General features: G+C 36.4%; 1 protein-coding gene across 1 annotated transcript in view; it reads right to left on the bottom strand.

The window, feature by feature from the left end:
- bcas3 (BCAS3 microtubule associated cell migration factor) overlaps window positions 1-15,774 on the bottom strand; it is a 181,664-nt gene that overhangs the window by 67,036 nt on the left and 98,854 nt on the right. Inside the window, exons 17-18 of the mRNA XM_073817326.1 lie at window positions 10,372-10,416; window positions 2,770-2,894 (exon numbers count right to left, since the gene is read on the bottom strand). Of these exons, the coding sequence (XP_073673427.1) occupies window positions 2,770-2,894; window positions 10,372-10,416 (170 nt within the window). The remainder of the gene's footprint in view (window positions 1-2,769; window positions 2,895-10,371; window positions 10,417-15,774) is intronic.

A 15,774-nucleotide genomic window follows, 5' to 3' on the forward strand; every position in this document is an offset into this window, starting at 1 on the left:
ATTCAAAATAGAAATATTTTCTAACAATGTGAGTATTTACTGTCACTTTTTATTAATTTAACACATTCTTGCTGAATAAAAGTATACATTTTTTTCAAAGAAAGAGAGAAAAAGATTTGTATTTTAAATAATGATGTTCTTTTTAATGTTTTAATCATCAAATAATCCTGAAAATAGCATCACAGGTTCCAAAAAAAAATATTAAGCAGCAGAACTGTTTCCAAAACTGATAATAAATCATGTGACACTGAAGACTGGAGTAATGATGCTGAAAATTCAGCTTTGCATCACAGGAATAAATTCTATCTTAAAGTATATTAAAATAGATAACCACTCATTTAAATTGCAATAATCTTTCACGATATTGCTGTTTTTCTGTATTTTTAATCAAATAAACAACTGTGACGAACAGAAAATACTTTTTTGTGTATATGTACATACAGTCTGTGACCCTAGACCACAAAACCAGAAATAGTATTGTTCTTTAAGGAATAAAAAGTTAAAAAATAACAGCATTTATTCAAAATAGAAATCTTTTCTAACAATATAAGTCTTTACTATCACTTTTTATCAACTGAACACATCCTTGCTGAATAAAAGTATTAATTTCTTTCAAACAAACAAAGAAAGAAAAAAAACGTTCAAACTTTGAACGGTAGTGTATATTGATAGTAAAAAATAGAATAAAAAGTTGAAAATAACAGCATTTATTCAAAATAGTCTTTACAATCACTTTTTATCAATTTAACACATCCTCGCTGAATTAATATTATTAACATATTAATTTCTTTCAAAGAAATTTGTTCTTTGTAACATTTTATTCAAAGAATCCTGAAAAATATATTTCAGGTTCCAAAAAAATATTAAGCAGCACAACTGTTTCCAAAAAACAGTTTTGTACAATATTATACTAATATTTCACAATATTATTTTTTGTTTCTGTATTTTTAATCAAATAAACACAGCCGTGACGAGCAGAAAATACTTTTTTGTGTGTGCATGTATACATACACAGAATGTGACCCTGGACCAAAAAAGGGTCATAAGGGTCAATTTTTTTTAAACTGATATTTATACATCATCTGAAAGCTGAATAAATAAGGACAACTATTAAAGGAACCGTATGTAAGAAATTTATGTCAGTTAATTATAAAATGGCCCTGACATGTCACTAGACATTAAGAAATCATGTTTATTTCAAATACTTCTATCACTGACAACAGTGGTCTGGCCAGGATATTGTCATTTAAAAGTGAGAGTTGCAGCCCTCAACTGATGTTATTGTTGTCATTTTGTGTTTTGGTCTGAGGCTCCGCCCTCCAGCTATCGACCAATCACAAAGTCAGTAGAGTTTCGTGAGACGGGTTGCCATCTGTGTTAGAGCTGCAGCTAGCTATACGAACGTGTCGGATAAAACATGTATAACGTTATGAAACCTAAAAGATCTCGTTATGAATCCGAAATACGTCGTGACAAAGTCGGAAATAAAACAAGGATTTGTACATGCCTTTGAAAGATGGAGACGGCTGAAAACGGAGAAGAATTTGAAGATAGACGCCATCGTTGGTAATTTTCTCCTGGACAGGTAAGATTCATCTATGTTTGGCTAACTTTGCTTCCGTACACAGTGGATTTCCCACGATCGGCAGTCCTAAATGCGTTCATAAAAAGCTTTATATCGCACCACTAGCAGGGTATGAAAACAATCTATGTTCCGACTGAAATGTGGTATTACAGTACATCTTTACGAAATATTTGGCTAATCGCCATCTGTAAATTTTTGCGATAGATAATTACTTCGCAAAACATCTCTTGTGAAGCATAAACATAATTAACAGAAGAAAAACAAATTTCTGTGTAGGACTCGTCACTTGCCATTGGAAGCTTCTTGTAGCAGCCTACTCCTGCAGCTTAGCTGGCAACCTCGAGTCAGGGGGTGAGCAGGAGGGGAAACCCCGTTCTACAGTATTTTGAAAGTGATTGCAGTACCAGTTTTGGCCACAATCCTACATACGGTTCCTTTAATACAACTATTTGAAAATCTGGAATCTGAAGGTGCAAAATTAAAACCGAAATAAAGTTGTCTACATGCATTTTTTAGCAATGCATATTACTAATCAAAAATTAGGTTTTGAGATATTTACGGCAGGAAATTTACTAAATATTTTCTTTATATGATCTTCACTCTATATCCTAATGATTTTTGGCATAATTTTGACCCATACAATGTATTTTTGGCTATTGCTACAAATATACCCATGCTACTTAAGACTGGTTTTGTGGTCCAGGGTCCCATATATGTGACCCTGGACCACAAAACCAGTCTTAAGTCGCTGGGGTATATTTGTAGCAATAGCCAAAAATACATTGCATGGGTTAAAATTTTAGATTTTTTTTTTTATGCCAAAAATCATTAGGAAATTAAGTAAAGATCATGTTCCATGAAGATTTTTTGTAAAATTCCTACTGCAAATATATCAAAATGTAATTTTAGTTTTGTAAAATGCATTGTTAAGAACCTAATTTGGACAACTTTAAAGGTGATTTTCTCAGTATTTTGATTTTTTTGCACCCTCAGATTCCTGATATTCAAATAGATGTATCTCGGTCAAATATTGTCCTATCAACAAACCATACATCGATAGAAAGCTTATTTATTGAGCTTTCAAATGATATATAAATCTCAGTTTTGTAAAATTTAACCTTATGACTGGTTTTGTGGTCCAGGGTCACATATATTTATGTATATGGTTGTAAGTTATGTCAGACCTTTCTCTCTTTTTATGTTGGGGTTGGTGATGAACCAAGAGCGGGAAGAGGCGAAGACTGCAGCCACGCAGAACTCCCCACCGGTGGACTTGCTGGGAGAGATCTGGGGAGGTGGCTTTGATTTACTACAAAACAAAAAAAGCAAATGAGAATAAGAATATAGAGAGTGAGAAAGAAAGAAAGAAAGAAAGAAAGAAAGAAAGAAAGAAAGAAAGAAAGAAAGAAAGAAAGACAGAAAGAAAGCAAGAAAGAAAGAAAGAAAGACTGCTTTTGGTGACTGGCATCCAGAGTAAAACAGGAAAATTAAAGCCACATTACTGACAAGAAAAGAGACACAGTTGGGATGTAAAGAATCAAGACAAAATTTCCTGCATATGAATAAAAACCGCTTAAGAGTTTCGAACAAAAATTGCACAACCACAAACAAAATACTGGGCTTGTAAACAATAAATATAATACATCACACATTCATAATTCATGCAAGAAAAAAAAAACAATACTTGGCTTATTATTTCACTCCAACTTTCCGTGTTTTTAAGACGTTTAAGTGTAATCTGAAAGACACTGTTTACATCATGTTTATATATACAGGATTCTAATTTCACTTCATTTGTATTGGGCTAAATACCCACTTTAAGTTTTATTTGGCAATCACAATTTCACCACAGTTGTCAAAACCAGAAAACCGCTGATCTTTTATATTTCTGCTCAGTGGATATAATGTTGTTGTTAAAGCTCAACATATACACTCCAGGAGTCTGTACAGATACCACATAATGGCTGTCATTTGCTTATAAGGCTGTTTCAAATGGAAGCTTTTAAGCTCCTTTGGAAGGCCTCGTTTTAGTCTTGGCATTTGAGAAAAATTATTAGGGCCTATTGAATTATTCTTTACGTCAGGAAGAATTTTGAAAAAGCCAAGGAGAAAAAGGGTCATGAGCTGAGAGATAAGGACTCGCATGTGGAATTCATCCTAGAACAGAAGCCATGTGGTGTCATTGTGCGACTCCCGCACTGTAAAAACCCACCCTTGATATCTCAAACATACAACAGACTCTATAAAAGCAGAGTATTGGCCGTTTCACACAGAACCACATGTCATATACCATCAGCCATGCAGAAATACACACTCAAATACACACAAATGGATGGGAATGGGAGCCAAAACAACAAATTATTAAGAGTTTCAATCTAACACATTAAATAGATGAGATATTCAGTCAAACCAAAAATGATTCAGACACCAGATGTAAATTTTGATCATTTATGTAAGTGAGGATAACAAAAAGTAAACTCTGACATATTATACCTAAAATTTCATCATACAGTGGACTACCAGTAAATCTTATAAAAATTTGGGACCATAAATTATAGACACTTTGACCTGACCATGTATTTTTTGCTTTATTTTTGCTTTTTACACCACAGACCGAACTTAATTAAGCATTGTTTGGTAATTGGATAACGAAGTATGGATAGATGTGTAAATATTGTCATACTAACAGCTGACTGAATTTTTTATTGATTATAATCCATTACATATCTTTCTATCAAAGTTATCTGACATATTTCATTATCATTTTCTAAACTATAGTGAATAAACTGTGATAATGTGAGAAATGTTGAAGGTGTCTAAATAAATTTTGGTTTTACCGTATATGTATAAAAAAAAAAAAACATCAGAACAATTGCTTGTCCGCAGTGAGAGAATCCTCTGTTGATACTATAAGCAATGCATCTCAAACCACACTTATGCCACAAAATGTGTCATTCACACAGAACACATTTGTGTATTTAAAAACAACTAGAAGAGCAACAGAACGGATTAAGTACTTGACACGGCATCCTAAATATGGAGTACTCAATGCGTAAGATGATGAAAAACAGCAAGAAAATAAACAACATACTGATTGCTGAAGCAATACTTTGTTGCATCTTTTCAGTATTATTAAACAGTAAAATGTATTAAACAGAAAATTATTTTACATTGTAATAATATTTCACAATATAACAGTTTTTACTTTTTGGATTGCATAATCTGAGAATATTATTTGTTTTACTTTTGAAATGGTTCATTTGAAAGTAGACATATCTCTTTCTCTAAAGATATTTTTTTCATGTCTGTGCGGCAAGTATACACTGGGTTTTTAGTTTTTAGATGTGCTTAAGTTCACAGAGATGGCAGAAAAAGCATCCTGTTTGCTTTCAATATTTTACAAAAGCGCAACTTTTCGTTGTTATTCTGAGTGCACACAAATATAGTCAAACATAGTCTTTACAGATTCGAAAGATGTATAACTTTTATCTATATGATCAAAAATGATGGAGTATTTTAGGTGACCGCACCAGCGTCTTCATCTGTCATGCAGTGAACATGCTACTGGTCAGCTTGCACACGTTTGGATGTCCTGCCAGATGTACTATATTACCACACAGACAAGCCGTTAACGACATGTCTGTCACGGACAGCGTGACTTCGCCACTTCCTTTTTTTTCTGTGACTAAGCGACTAAAAATTTTGGTCGACCAAGCCTCTTAGGTTATTCGACTATTAGAGGGCAGCCCCACTACAAATTGTATCAATCAAATACTTCTGAGCCAAATCAAATGACTAATATATTGTCCAGAAATAAATATCTGTAATGTTAGTGTATAAACCTGAAGAACATCTTCAATTTAATTTAATTTAGTTGTATAATACTATTCAAAGTTAATATTTAATCCCAGAAATGTTCCATAGACCCAAGACGCCACCTTTTAGTTTGCAAACCCCTGATATACATGATTAATTGCTACGAATTTGATAAATTCATCAGCATATCATGTAATTAATTCAATTCACATGTGTAATCGATTGAAAGCCCTAGTCATTACGCACTAAAAGAGAAGATAACTGCAAAACAAAACTGCCGATTGTAATGAAATTGTTGTAGGCCGTGGAGTCTGGCCTGAGAGTTAATGTGGATGAATTGTCCAGTGTTTGAACCGGGTCTCTTCCAGCCTTGCATTACACTAATAGGTGTTGAGTGACCTGTTGCTGAGCTGCACTCTCACTCTGTCACTTCCCTTAAAACTGTCATCAAGTCGTAAATTACTCTCAGGATGAGGAGTGATGTTGACATCTTTGTTTAGCCGACACCAGGCGAGGATTGCTGGTCGGGAAGGACTAAAGACAAAAAAGACAAAGTAAAGAAAAGCAGGGCGAGATATTGGCATGTGTTTATTGGTGTTGGACGGAGGTGAAGCGAATAACTAAATATCTGAGCGGTGCGAGCCGCTGATGGGGAGATACGAGCGATTTGTCAGTATATCGTTCTTGCTGTCTGTCAGTGTTAGAACAGGGGACACGGTACTAAACAAACACGCTCAGCCGCCACGGTTTCCTTTCTATCCCTCTAATAAAACCAGGAATCCCAAGTGGGATAATGGGGAGAGAAGACAGCAGACATTTCGATAACCTCACATCTTTAAAAATGCTGCTTCCTTTGCCCTGACCATCACTGACCGTAGAGAAAAACACTGAGCGCAGCTCAAAAAAAGCATTTAAATCCTTCCTGCCCCACTGCCGAGTTCAAGGCAGCGAGGAAAGCGAATGAGCTTAGCAGTTTTCCAGTCTGGGATGCAGGTGAAGAGTTGGCCTTTTCAGGTTTGGAGGAGCTGATGCACATTCTTGAAGGAAAACTGTAAAGGATGGGCACGCAGATGTTCTTAATAACAAAACCAAACCCAGCTCAGTGTGACTAAACATTTATTCCTCTGAAATCACAGGCTGACACTGTCCGCCGCAAAGCTGAGAGGAAATTATATCCATTTCTAAGTGCTTTGCATAATAAAACTGGAAACATTCTGTAGAAGGTATATAATGTCACGCCAGTGATGATGACGAGACACTGCAAAGAGCCAGTCGGAGTTAAAAGCTGAGCGTAACTTTGAAGAGGCTTTGGTCAGCAGATGATTTGGTCAACATGTTTTTATTTGAGTGCACTTTACACTTGCATTGCATCTGAATTTCCTTGAAGCGACCGCTGGAGTTGGTTTGTCTGTATTTGAAATCACTCTTTTCCTCTGGGTCTCACTTAAAGTGGCTAGGATGACTCAAGCTGCAGTGATTCAGCGGGCCATTTGAGCGAACGGATTATTCTAAATAAATATTGGCTTGGGGAGCGGCTTACACAAAAATGTATCCGAAAATCAATAAATTATGAAACATAAACATATTTAGTGAGATGGAGGAGAAGGGAAGACAGACGTTACTAAACAGAAGCCAATTTCGTCTTCCCCCTATTGGCATTTCCCCTGCTGCTTTGAGAGTGTTTTTTTCTCTCTCTCTCCCCCTCTCTAACTAATTCACTGAAAAGACTCCTTGCATGTCATTTCCACTTTTAATTTAACATATGAGGACTCTTGACGTGAGCTAATAGCTTTTCCTCAAGGGCATAATTCAATCTGTGATGTCCACCATCAAAGCCCGGCCACATTACAGTCCCGGTCACAGACGAGGCGCCATCAGGGGGGAAGGCGGCCCCCCATTTGTTTTCAAACAAATGCAGTGGCGAGCTTTAAACGACAAGAAGGAGCACGGATCTCATTTGAACTTATCAGGGGACTTGCCGTGACAAGCTGACCATATGGTCGGCGTACATCAGCCAGCGGGGCCTGTGTTACAGCGCTCACGAAAGGGTCGTGCAGAACGCAGACGTTTCTCTCAACGTCACATTTATTATCTCGCAGCAGCTTTTCCTCGGACACGGCTCGGGCACGCAGCCACGGTCCACACGCACTGCGGTAGCCATTTGGGAGGCCGGCATCAAACGTTAAAAGAGAAACAGAAACTTTTCCCCTCCATTTCCAGCGTTCCAGCTCATTGGGATATCGTTGAGGAAGGTGCCTGATTCGGCATGATTTCGCTTTTCCTTAGAGAGATGCCGGAAAATATGCATTCCCCAGGTGTGAGTGCAGCTGTCTACGGTATTTACAAGCCGCCAGGTTTTGAGGTTTGCGATGGTTGTACTTCTTCGTTCTGAGTGGAGGACGCATTCAAAAATAAAAGCAGGGGGAAAATATTAAAGTTTTCATAAGCTACATCAATCAAAACCTACACTGGATCTCTTGGTTTTATTGAAAACAGAGCCTAACAGTCAGTTCAGGAAGTAAAAATACATGATTTTTTAGCATTGTATAATCTAAAACACCTGAAAACTTTGCAACACATCTTATGAATGACTATTTGAAAATGTAGAAAATTTACAGGAATCTGAAAAAGCATACTGATTCACTTCAGGAACAAAAAATTACAGATAATGTACTCAGCCCCTTGTCATCCAAGATGTTCATGTCTTTCTTTCTTCAATTCTAAAGAAATTATGTTTTTTAAGGAAAACATTTTAGGATTTCTCTCCATATAATGGCCTTCTATTGCATGACCTTCCAAAAATGCAGTTTAAATGCAGCTTCAGAGGGCTCTAAACAATCCCAGCCGAGGAAGAAGGGTCTTATCTCGCAAAATGTTTAGTTATTTTATAAAAAAATTACAATTTATATACTTTTTAACCTCAAGCGCTTGTCTTGTCTAACTCTGCGTGAACCCTGTGTATTCCGGTTCTTGACAGTTAGGGTATGTCGAAAATCTCATTTTCTCCTCCAAGTTCAAAATCACCCTACATCGCTGTTTTGCATTTTTTGGTAAAGAGCGTTTGACCTTCTTTGCATGTTCACCTTGTAAACACTGGGTCGGAACTTCTGCAGCGATGTATGACGATTTTGAAGTTGGAAGAGAAAATGAGATGGGAGTTCGACATACCCTAATAAGTTCACACAGAGCTACACAAGACGAGCGGTTGAGGTTAAAACAGTATATAAATAGTAACATTTTTCAGAAAATAACTGATTGATGCACTAGATAAGACCCTTCTTCCTCGCCTGGGATCATTTAGAGCCATTTGAAGCTGCATTTAAACTGCATTTTGAAAGTTCAATCTCGGGGGCACCGCAGAAGTCCATTATATGGAGAGAAGCCCTGAAATGTTTTCCTCAAAAAACAATTTCTTTGCGACTGAATATAAAAAGACATGAACATCTTGGATGACAAGGTGGTGAGTATATTATCTGTCATTTTTGCTCTGGAAGTGAACTACTCCTTTAATTAAATATAATTTACTTTAATTCATACGTCTCCTGAGCTGTTTATAATACCATCTTATGTTCCGCCACTTGTATTTGAGCTTCACTTTTCCATCTTTTTCCTGCGTGGGAGTGTTTTTGTTTTGGAACACTTGATGATTCCCTTAATACTTCCATGTGATATTAAGCACACTGTTCACTTCTCTAAAAGGAAAAACGAATTAACATTTAATACAACATCTAAATCAATCATACGTTTCCGATGAAATGCGGAGCTCCAGTTGTGTCCCGCATTAATGTGCCTAGCCCAGTCAAGAGGAAGCTATGGGGAATATTAAGATTTATCACGTTAATGATAAGGCTTTGAAACACATACGTCCTCTGAGATCACAGTACAGCAGCGGAGGAAAAAGATCTAATTAAAACGTATGTGAGCATACCACAACAAAAGCCGAAACCCAAGCCAGAAGAAGGACAGCAGCACATGTGATTCATATTTGGGAGGGGGTGAGGGATGCAGAGAAGTCCATTTCACTGAGATTTAATCTTTGAAGCTGTATATATACACAAAGATTTTCCCGCTTAAGTTCTTACCTTTATAAGTGCAGCCAAATTAAGCATTGCGTCAAAAATAATCACACCCCTCCCTTTTGAAGGTGAAGCAACTTTTTAATAAAAACCTCTGTTTTTCTCCATATACACTCAAGCCAATGATTATACATTGTCCAAATAAAATTGTCACATCAAATTAAAGGGTGAAAAAGATGAATGACTGCAACCGCATTGCACACATCTGACTCAACCATCGGCCAGAGCGGTGAGCGGTGCACCAATCATTTTTTCACCCTTATTCCAAATGTCACCAGTCAATAAAATCATAACGACAACAATATGAATGTGAACACAAAAGCATATTTGAATAAACAACCTCTGTCGTCTGTTTGGGAAAAACGAAGCAGGAAAGGAACGATCACTTTGAAGGGAAGGTTCGTTTAAACCACAGGATGGACTGACAAACAGAGCTCTGATGTTTTCTAACGTAGCAAAACACAATATTTTGCGATGAACTCTCAAACAAAAAGTCTTTTCTCTCTCTCCCATGAATTCACTGACACTGACTAACTTAGCTTAAATGCCAAGCTGATGTCTTAGACATGCTTATGACCAACAAAATATTATAATTCACTAACGTTCCTCTCACAGTGGCCCTTCTGTGCAGTACTTTTCAACAGGCAACATTGTCAATTAAAACAGGTTAGCAATTACAAAAAAATACAAAAGCCAAACAGCAAATCCACATACAGAAACAGAACAAAAAAGGAACAATAAAAAGCACATCCTTCGGTTCTCCCCACAGCGTGCTAGAATAAACTAAAGACGGGGAAGAAAAAAATCTTGGAAACGAATGGAAAGATGGAATGAACGCAGTCGTTTTGCTGAAGCGAGGACAAAGCATGCTGGGAGTGAATTGGAAAAACTCACCATGGAGTTTTAATGGAAAAACATCCAGCCCCAAAGAGGTAGGGTCTTCATGAAGGGACAGATACACAGAGATAGATGGAAAAGCATTATTATTGATTTGACTGGGCAAACAGTTTACCGTTTAATGATACAGAAGATAAAAAAGCCATACAAATTGTGGGTTTTAACATATTTTTACTACTAGAAGATAACTCAATTCTCATCTAACGTCTAAAGTAAACTCCATTGGTGGCATTTAAGAGGGACATAGAAGACATGAGGTCAGTTTCTTCCAGTCTGACAGTTCAATACAAGTTCAATAGTGGTTTAATTGAAGTAAGATGCTGTGGAAGATGCTGTTTTATGCTGAAGGGTTAGTAAGGAGAAGTGGATCCCTGATCTACAGCCAGAGCAATAGATGACCGTAAACATTTTACAGCCAATAGTGTTTCCCAAAAGCAATAAAAAGGACATGAAATCCAACTCTGGCAGAAGAAGTCGTACACTCTGCGGCCCTTTGGATGAGTTTACTATTCAGTAGGGGTGAATCACTGTCTGTGAAACAAAACCTTACAGTTTTACGCAGATGCCGAATCTCTCACTGGCAAACGGCTATCGTGAAGTTTTTCCCCTAGATCAAACAAATCGTGGCGAGAGAGATGAGTGATGGTCAGGCTAAGTTTAACTTCTAATTGCTATTGTGTTTGACATTCTGAATAATGAATGAATCATATTCGCACACAGGGCTTACGATACTCGCGGCCAGAGCTAAACAATCAAACCGGCAGGTTGCTTAGTTGCGTCTCAAGTGGCACAGTACAACCCTCGAGTGAGACACTTCAGCTGAATGGACATAACAAATATCCAGCTGTGAAAATGGATGGACGCCACTGCTAAATGAATGCGTTTCCATGGAAATGGAAACATGTTAAACCTGGGTTTGTTTAGCAGCACTGATGATCGGTTTGGTGTTTGTGAGATATAAAATGTCTATAAAAAGGACACATTTGCATTGAAATAAGTAGGACAACACTGGACTATCTATCACATGACATGCTCACACACTTCTAATAAGATCAGATCTCACCGTAAACCATAACAATAAGATAAAAAGCAGTGAGAAAGCAGATTTCATCCAAATCCGTAGAGTGCTATGAGAGTCTTTATTCCTGAGAAATGTTTACAGGAAAATAGGGAAGCAAGAAGTCACATGATGGCAGCCAGTGGGCGTCGAGGGCAACAACCCCACTTCAGGAGAATAATCTTTCACACGTATATCTCTCTGCTTTTTGTGAGCTTAACGCTGCACATTCATAGGCATTAAAATGGCAGGGTAGCACCAGAGCTTTTTAAGCTATTTGTGCGGTCATTACGGCACTATGAGACAATGGCCCAAAAGCAGCTCAATTCACGTATTAAACTAAGCCTATCACATTTGTGAGGTCAAATCAAGCCATCCCGCAACACACACATTCACACTCTGTTTGATAAGAAAGAACACCATCAGTTCGCGGTGGGCAGTTCAACCCAGTGAATCAAAGATTTTAAATCTGTTTGTTCAAATTTGTTGGTCTCTAGCTTTTTTTTTTTTTTCAGTCCCACTTTATATTAGGTGGCCTTAACGATTATTGCATATAAAAATAAGTACAATGTACTTAATGTGGTCATATTGCATTGCAAAACACTTTTGCTTCTATTAAGGTGGGATATGGGTAAGGTTAGGGGCAGGTTTGGTGGTATGAGTAGGTTTCAGGGTGGGTTAGGGTGTAAGGGATGGGTCAACAGTGGTAATTACAGAAATTAATTACAAATGTAATTACATATATATATATATTTTTTTTTTTTTAAGATAAGTACAATGTAAAAGCATGTATGTACACAATAAGTACATTGTACCACATTATTAATTTTAAATGTAAGTACATAGTAGTTAAAGCCACTTAATGTAAAGTGGAACCTTTTTTTCTTAAAATGTTGAGATCTACAGATCTAGAAAGAGGCGTGAGAAAGAGGCAAGAAAGCAGAGGCATTTTGAGAAAACAGTGACAAATGAGGATACAGCTATGTTTCCGTCCACCGACAGTGGTATGTGAAAATTTGGGAACCCCTTGCAGAATCTTTGAAAATGTGAATAATTTTAACAATATATGAGGGAGCATACAAAATGCATGTTATTTTTTATTTGGTACTGTCCTGAGTAAGATATTTTACATAAAAGATGTTTACATATAGTCCACAAGACAAAAAAATTGCTGAAATTATTAAAATAACCCCCTTCAAAAGTTTGGGAACCCTTCGTTCTTAATACTGTGTGTGGTTACGTCTGTTTTTTTTTTTTTTTTTTTTTTTTTTTTTTTGTGATGGTTGTATATGAGTCCCTTGTTTGTTCTGAATAGTTAAACTGAGCACGGTTTTTCAGAAAAATCTGTCAGGTCTGCAGATTCTTAAGTTTTCCAGCATCTTTTGCATATTTGAACCCTTTCCAGCAGTGACTGTATGATTTTGAGATTCATCTTTTCACAAAAAAAAGGTTCAAACATTCACTGATGCTCCAGAAGGAAACACGATCCATTAAGAGCCAGGGGTTGAAAACTTTTGAACAGGATGATGATGTTTAAATAATTCTTATTTTGTTGAAATATAATTTTTTTCCATTTAGTACTGCTCTTCGGAAGCAACAGCAGATACTTGCATATTTCCCGAAAGACAATTTACCTTGATCTTTAAATTCAAAAAGTCCCTCAATGGTCCTCAGTGTGAAAAGATAGATCTCAAAATCATACAGTCACTGCTGCAAAGGGTTCAAATATGCAAAAGATACTGGAAAACTGAAGAATCTGCAGGACCTGGATTTTTCTGAAGAACAGTACTCAGTTTAACTGTTCATAACAAACAAGGGACTCATGAAAAACCATCACAAAAAAAAAAAACAGTCGTAGATCATCCAGGTAACCATACACAGTAACTTTTAAAGGGGGTTATTTTAATAATTTCAGCAATTTTTGTGTCTTGTGGACTATATGTAAACGTCTTTTATGTAAAATATCTTACTCAGGACAGTACTAAATAAAAAATAACATGCATTTTGTCTCTCTTATTTTGTTACAATTTTTCACATTTTCTGATTCTGCAAGGGATTCCCAAACTTTTGCATGATGGAAACACATTTCCAGAATAAATTGGCATCAAGAGTCATGTGACTTTGCCACAACAGATATGATCAGACAACTGAACTAATCAGTCATCGCACACAGTCTCAAATGTAATTTTAATAATTTTGAAATACCTGTCATCAAAATGACTTGTCAGAATTATATGTAAATGCATTCCCAAACATTAAGCATCCGAAAGCAAGACAACATGAAACTAGGGGTGGACGATATGACCTAAATCTTATGTCACAATATAAGTAATTTTATATTAAAGCGACAATATATCACAATATAGTTGTTCTTGCTTTAAATACGGTCTTTATGAAATAAAAAATAAATTTATACCACAGAAATTTCATAAATCTTGTCACCAGTGGCAATATCAAAAAACTAATACTAGCCCATGAAACTAATTACAAGCAATAGGACAAAAACCTACAGTAGAGCAAATAAATAAAAAAATGCTACAAACATTGTATAAGGTAATCAATTGCATTAAAACTAAATATTCTGCACTGTGCAAATTAAATATATATTTCATCATATTACAGTTACAAAAGTGATACAAGAGCAGTGAGAGATTTTCTCTCTCCTGTTGTTTGATTAACATTAATGACAAACAGCAGGAATATTAGACTTGTTTCACTTTAAGAGCTGCCCGGATCCAATATACTGTTACACATGTGTTTTCTTTCTCAGCTGTTTGATTTCACTTAAGACTTAAATTACTGTGTTTACGAGGATACTTGCAAAAAAAGGGCATTTTGACACATACATTTTTTTCTGCCGCCTCATTTTTGAAATCCACCACACACCACTGCAAGAAAGAATATCTTTTATGTTTTCCTTAAAATATGCTTCTTCAAAGCCCACACTATAATGTTATTTCCTGTTATAGTCAGTATTTAAGGACACCAACACAGAGCTTATTCAGTCATGACCAAAACACCACTAGCATCGATGGGGTTTACATCCTTTTAGCACCATCACTCCAGTCTAACTATCAATATTCAAGTAAACATGGGCTAAAAATGGTACTAAGCTGGCTGATGAAGTGACTCTGGAGGAGGAACAAAAGGAGGTTACTCAGAAGAAAGGTTACTCATCATTTATCAGACACACAGAAAAGGGGAGATGAAGTCATCAGGGCTGATATCAGAACTCATTGCGCCGGCTGATTTGACAGCTGAAATCAGGAGAACAGCTGAAGTGGTTCGCAGAAAAAGAAGGTCACACAGTGACACAGCTTCTGTAATGGCACAGTACTTTAACACAGTGCAAGACTCACACTGCTGTCTCACCCAAGAGGACCCAGACACTTCTTAAGGCAAGAATTTTCAGTAGAAGTATTACATGAATGTTATTACTGAACTATGCTGGAATAAATTATCTAAAAGTCTGGATTGAAACAGTTATTAGTTGGCACATTTGAATTTGTTGTGTCTTAGCCCCATTCTGCGGAAGCTTTTACACCACTAAATAAAAAATAAAAGGTGGTGAGGAAACCGTGACTTTGTAATCTCACAATTCTGACTTTTTTTTCTTGCAACTGCATGATACAAACTCGCAATTCTGACTTTTATAACTCTTATAAACACGCAATTGCATGTTATAAAGTCAGAATTGTGAGATATAAACATTTCTGAGAAATAAAGTCGCAATTCTGAGAAACAAAGTCGTATAAAATTGTTTGTCTCACAATTCTGACTTTATAACTTGCAATTTCAAGTTTATATCATGCAATGCTGACTTAATTTCTCAGAACTCACAATTCAGACTTTAATGTAATCTCACAATTGCGAGAACACAAAAGTAAAAAAGAAAAAAAAAATCAAACATGATCAGCAATGTAAACTTAAAACAACAATCAAGGCAAACTCGAAAATGTTCTACTTGAGTACGATTGTGTGATTTTGCATTCTGAAGGCACATTTGAGAAAATGTTATTTAAAAAAAAAATTATGTTAACTGAAATAAAGCTGAAATGAAATATAAAATGACCAATAAAATTAAAATGGGAATCAAATTGAATTGGGAAACCAAAATCAAAACTGCTTTGGAAGTTACACCATTTCCACTAAAAGGCACTCAAATCAATGTTGTGTTAATGCCTAATACCACAGTTAGGGCAAAAATGGTTTCAACCAGCTTTCCTCTCGCACCAGCCTGTTTGATTCAGCCATGACGCCAAACGTCCAGTTGCATTATTACAGAGACACTGTCTGTAAAGAGGACGATCTCCCATGTGGTGGCCAGGTCCTCTGCCATTCCC

This window comes from Garra rufa, chromosome 14 (assembly GCF_049309525.1).
Source record: "Garra rufa chromosome 14, GarRuf1.0, whole genome shotgun sequence".
Classification (NCBI taxonomy): domain Eukaryota; kingdom Metazoa; phylum Chordata; class Actinopteri; order Cypriniformes; family Cyprinidae; genus Garra; species Garra rufa.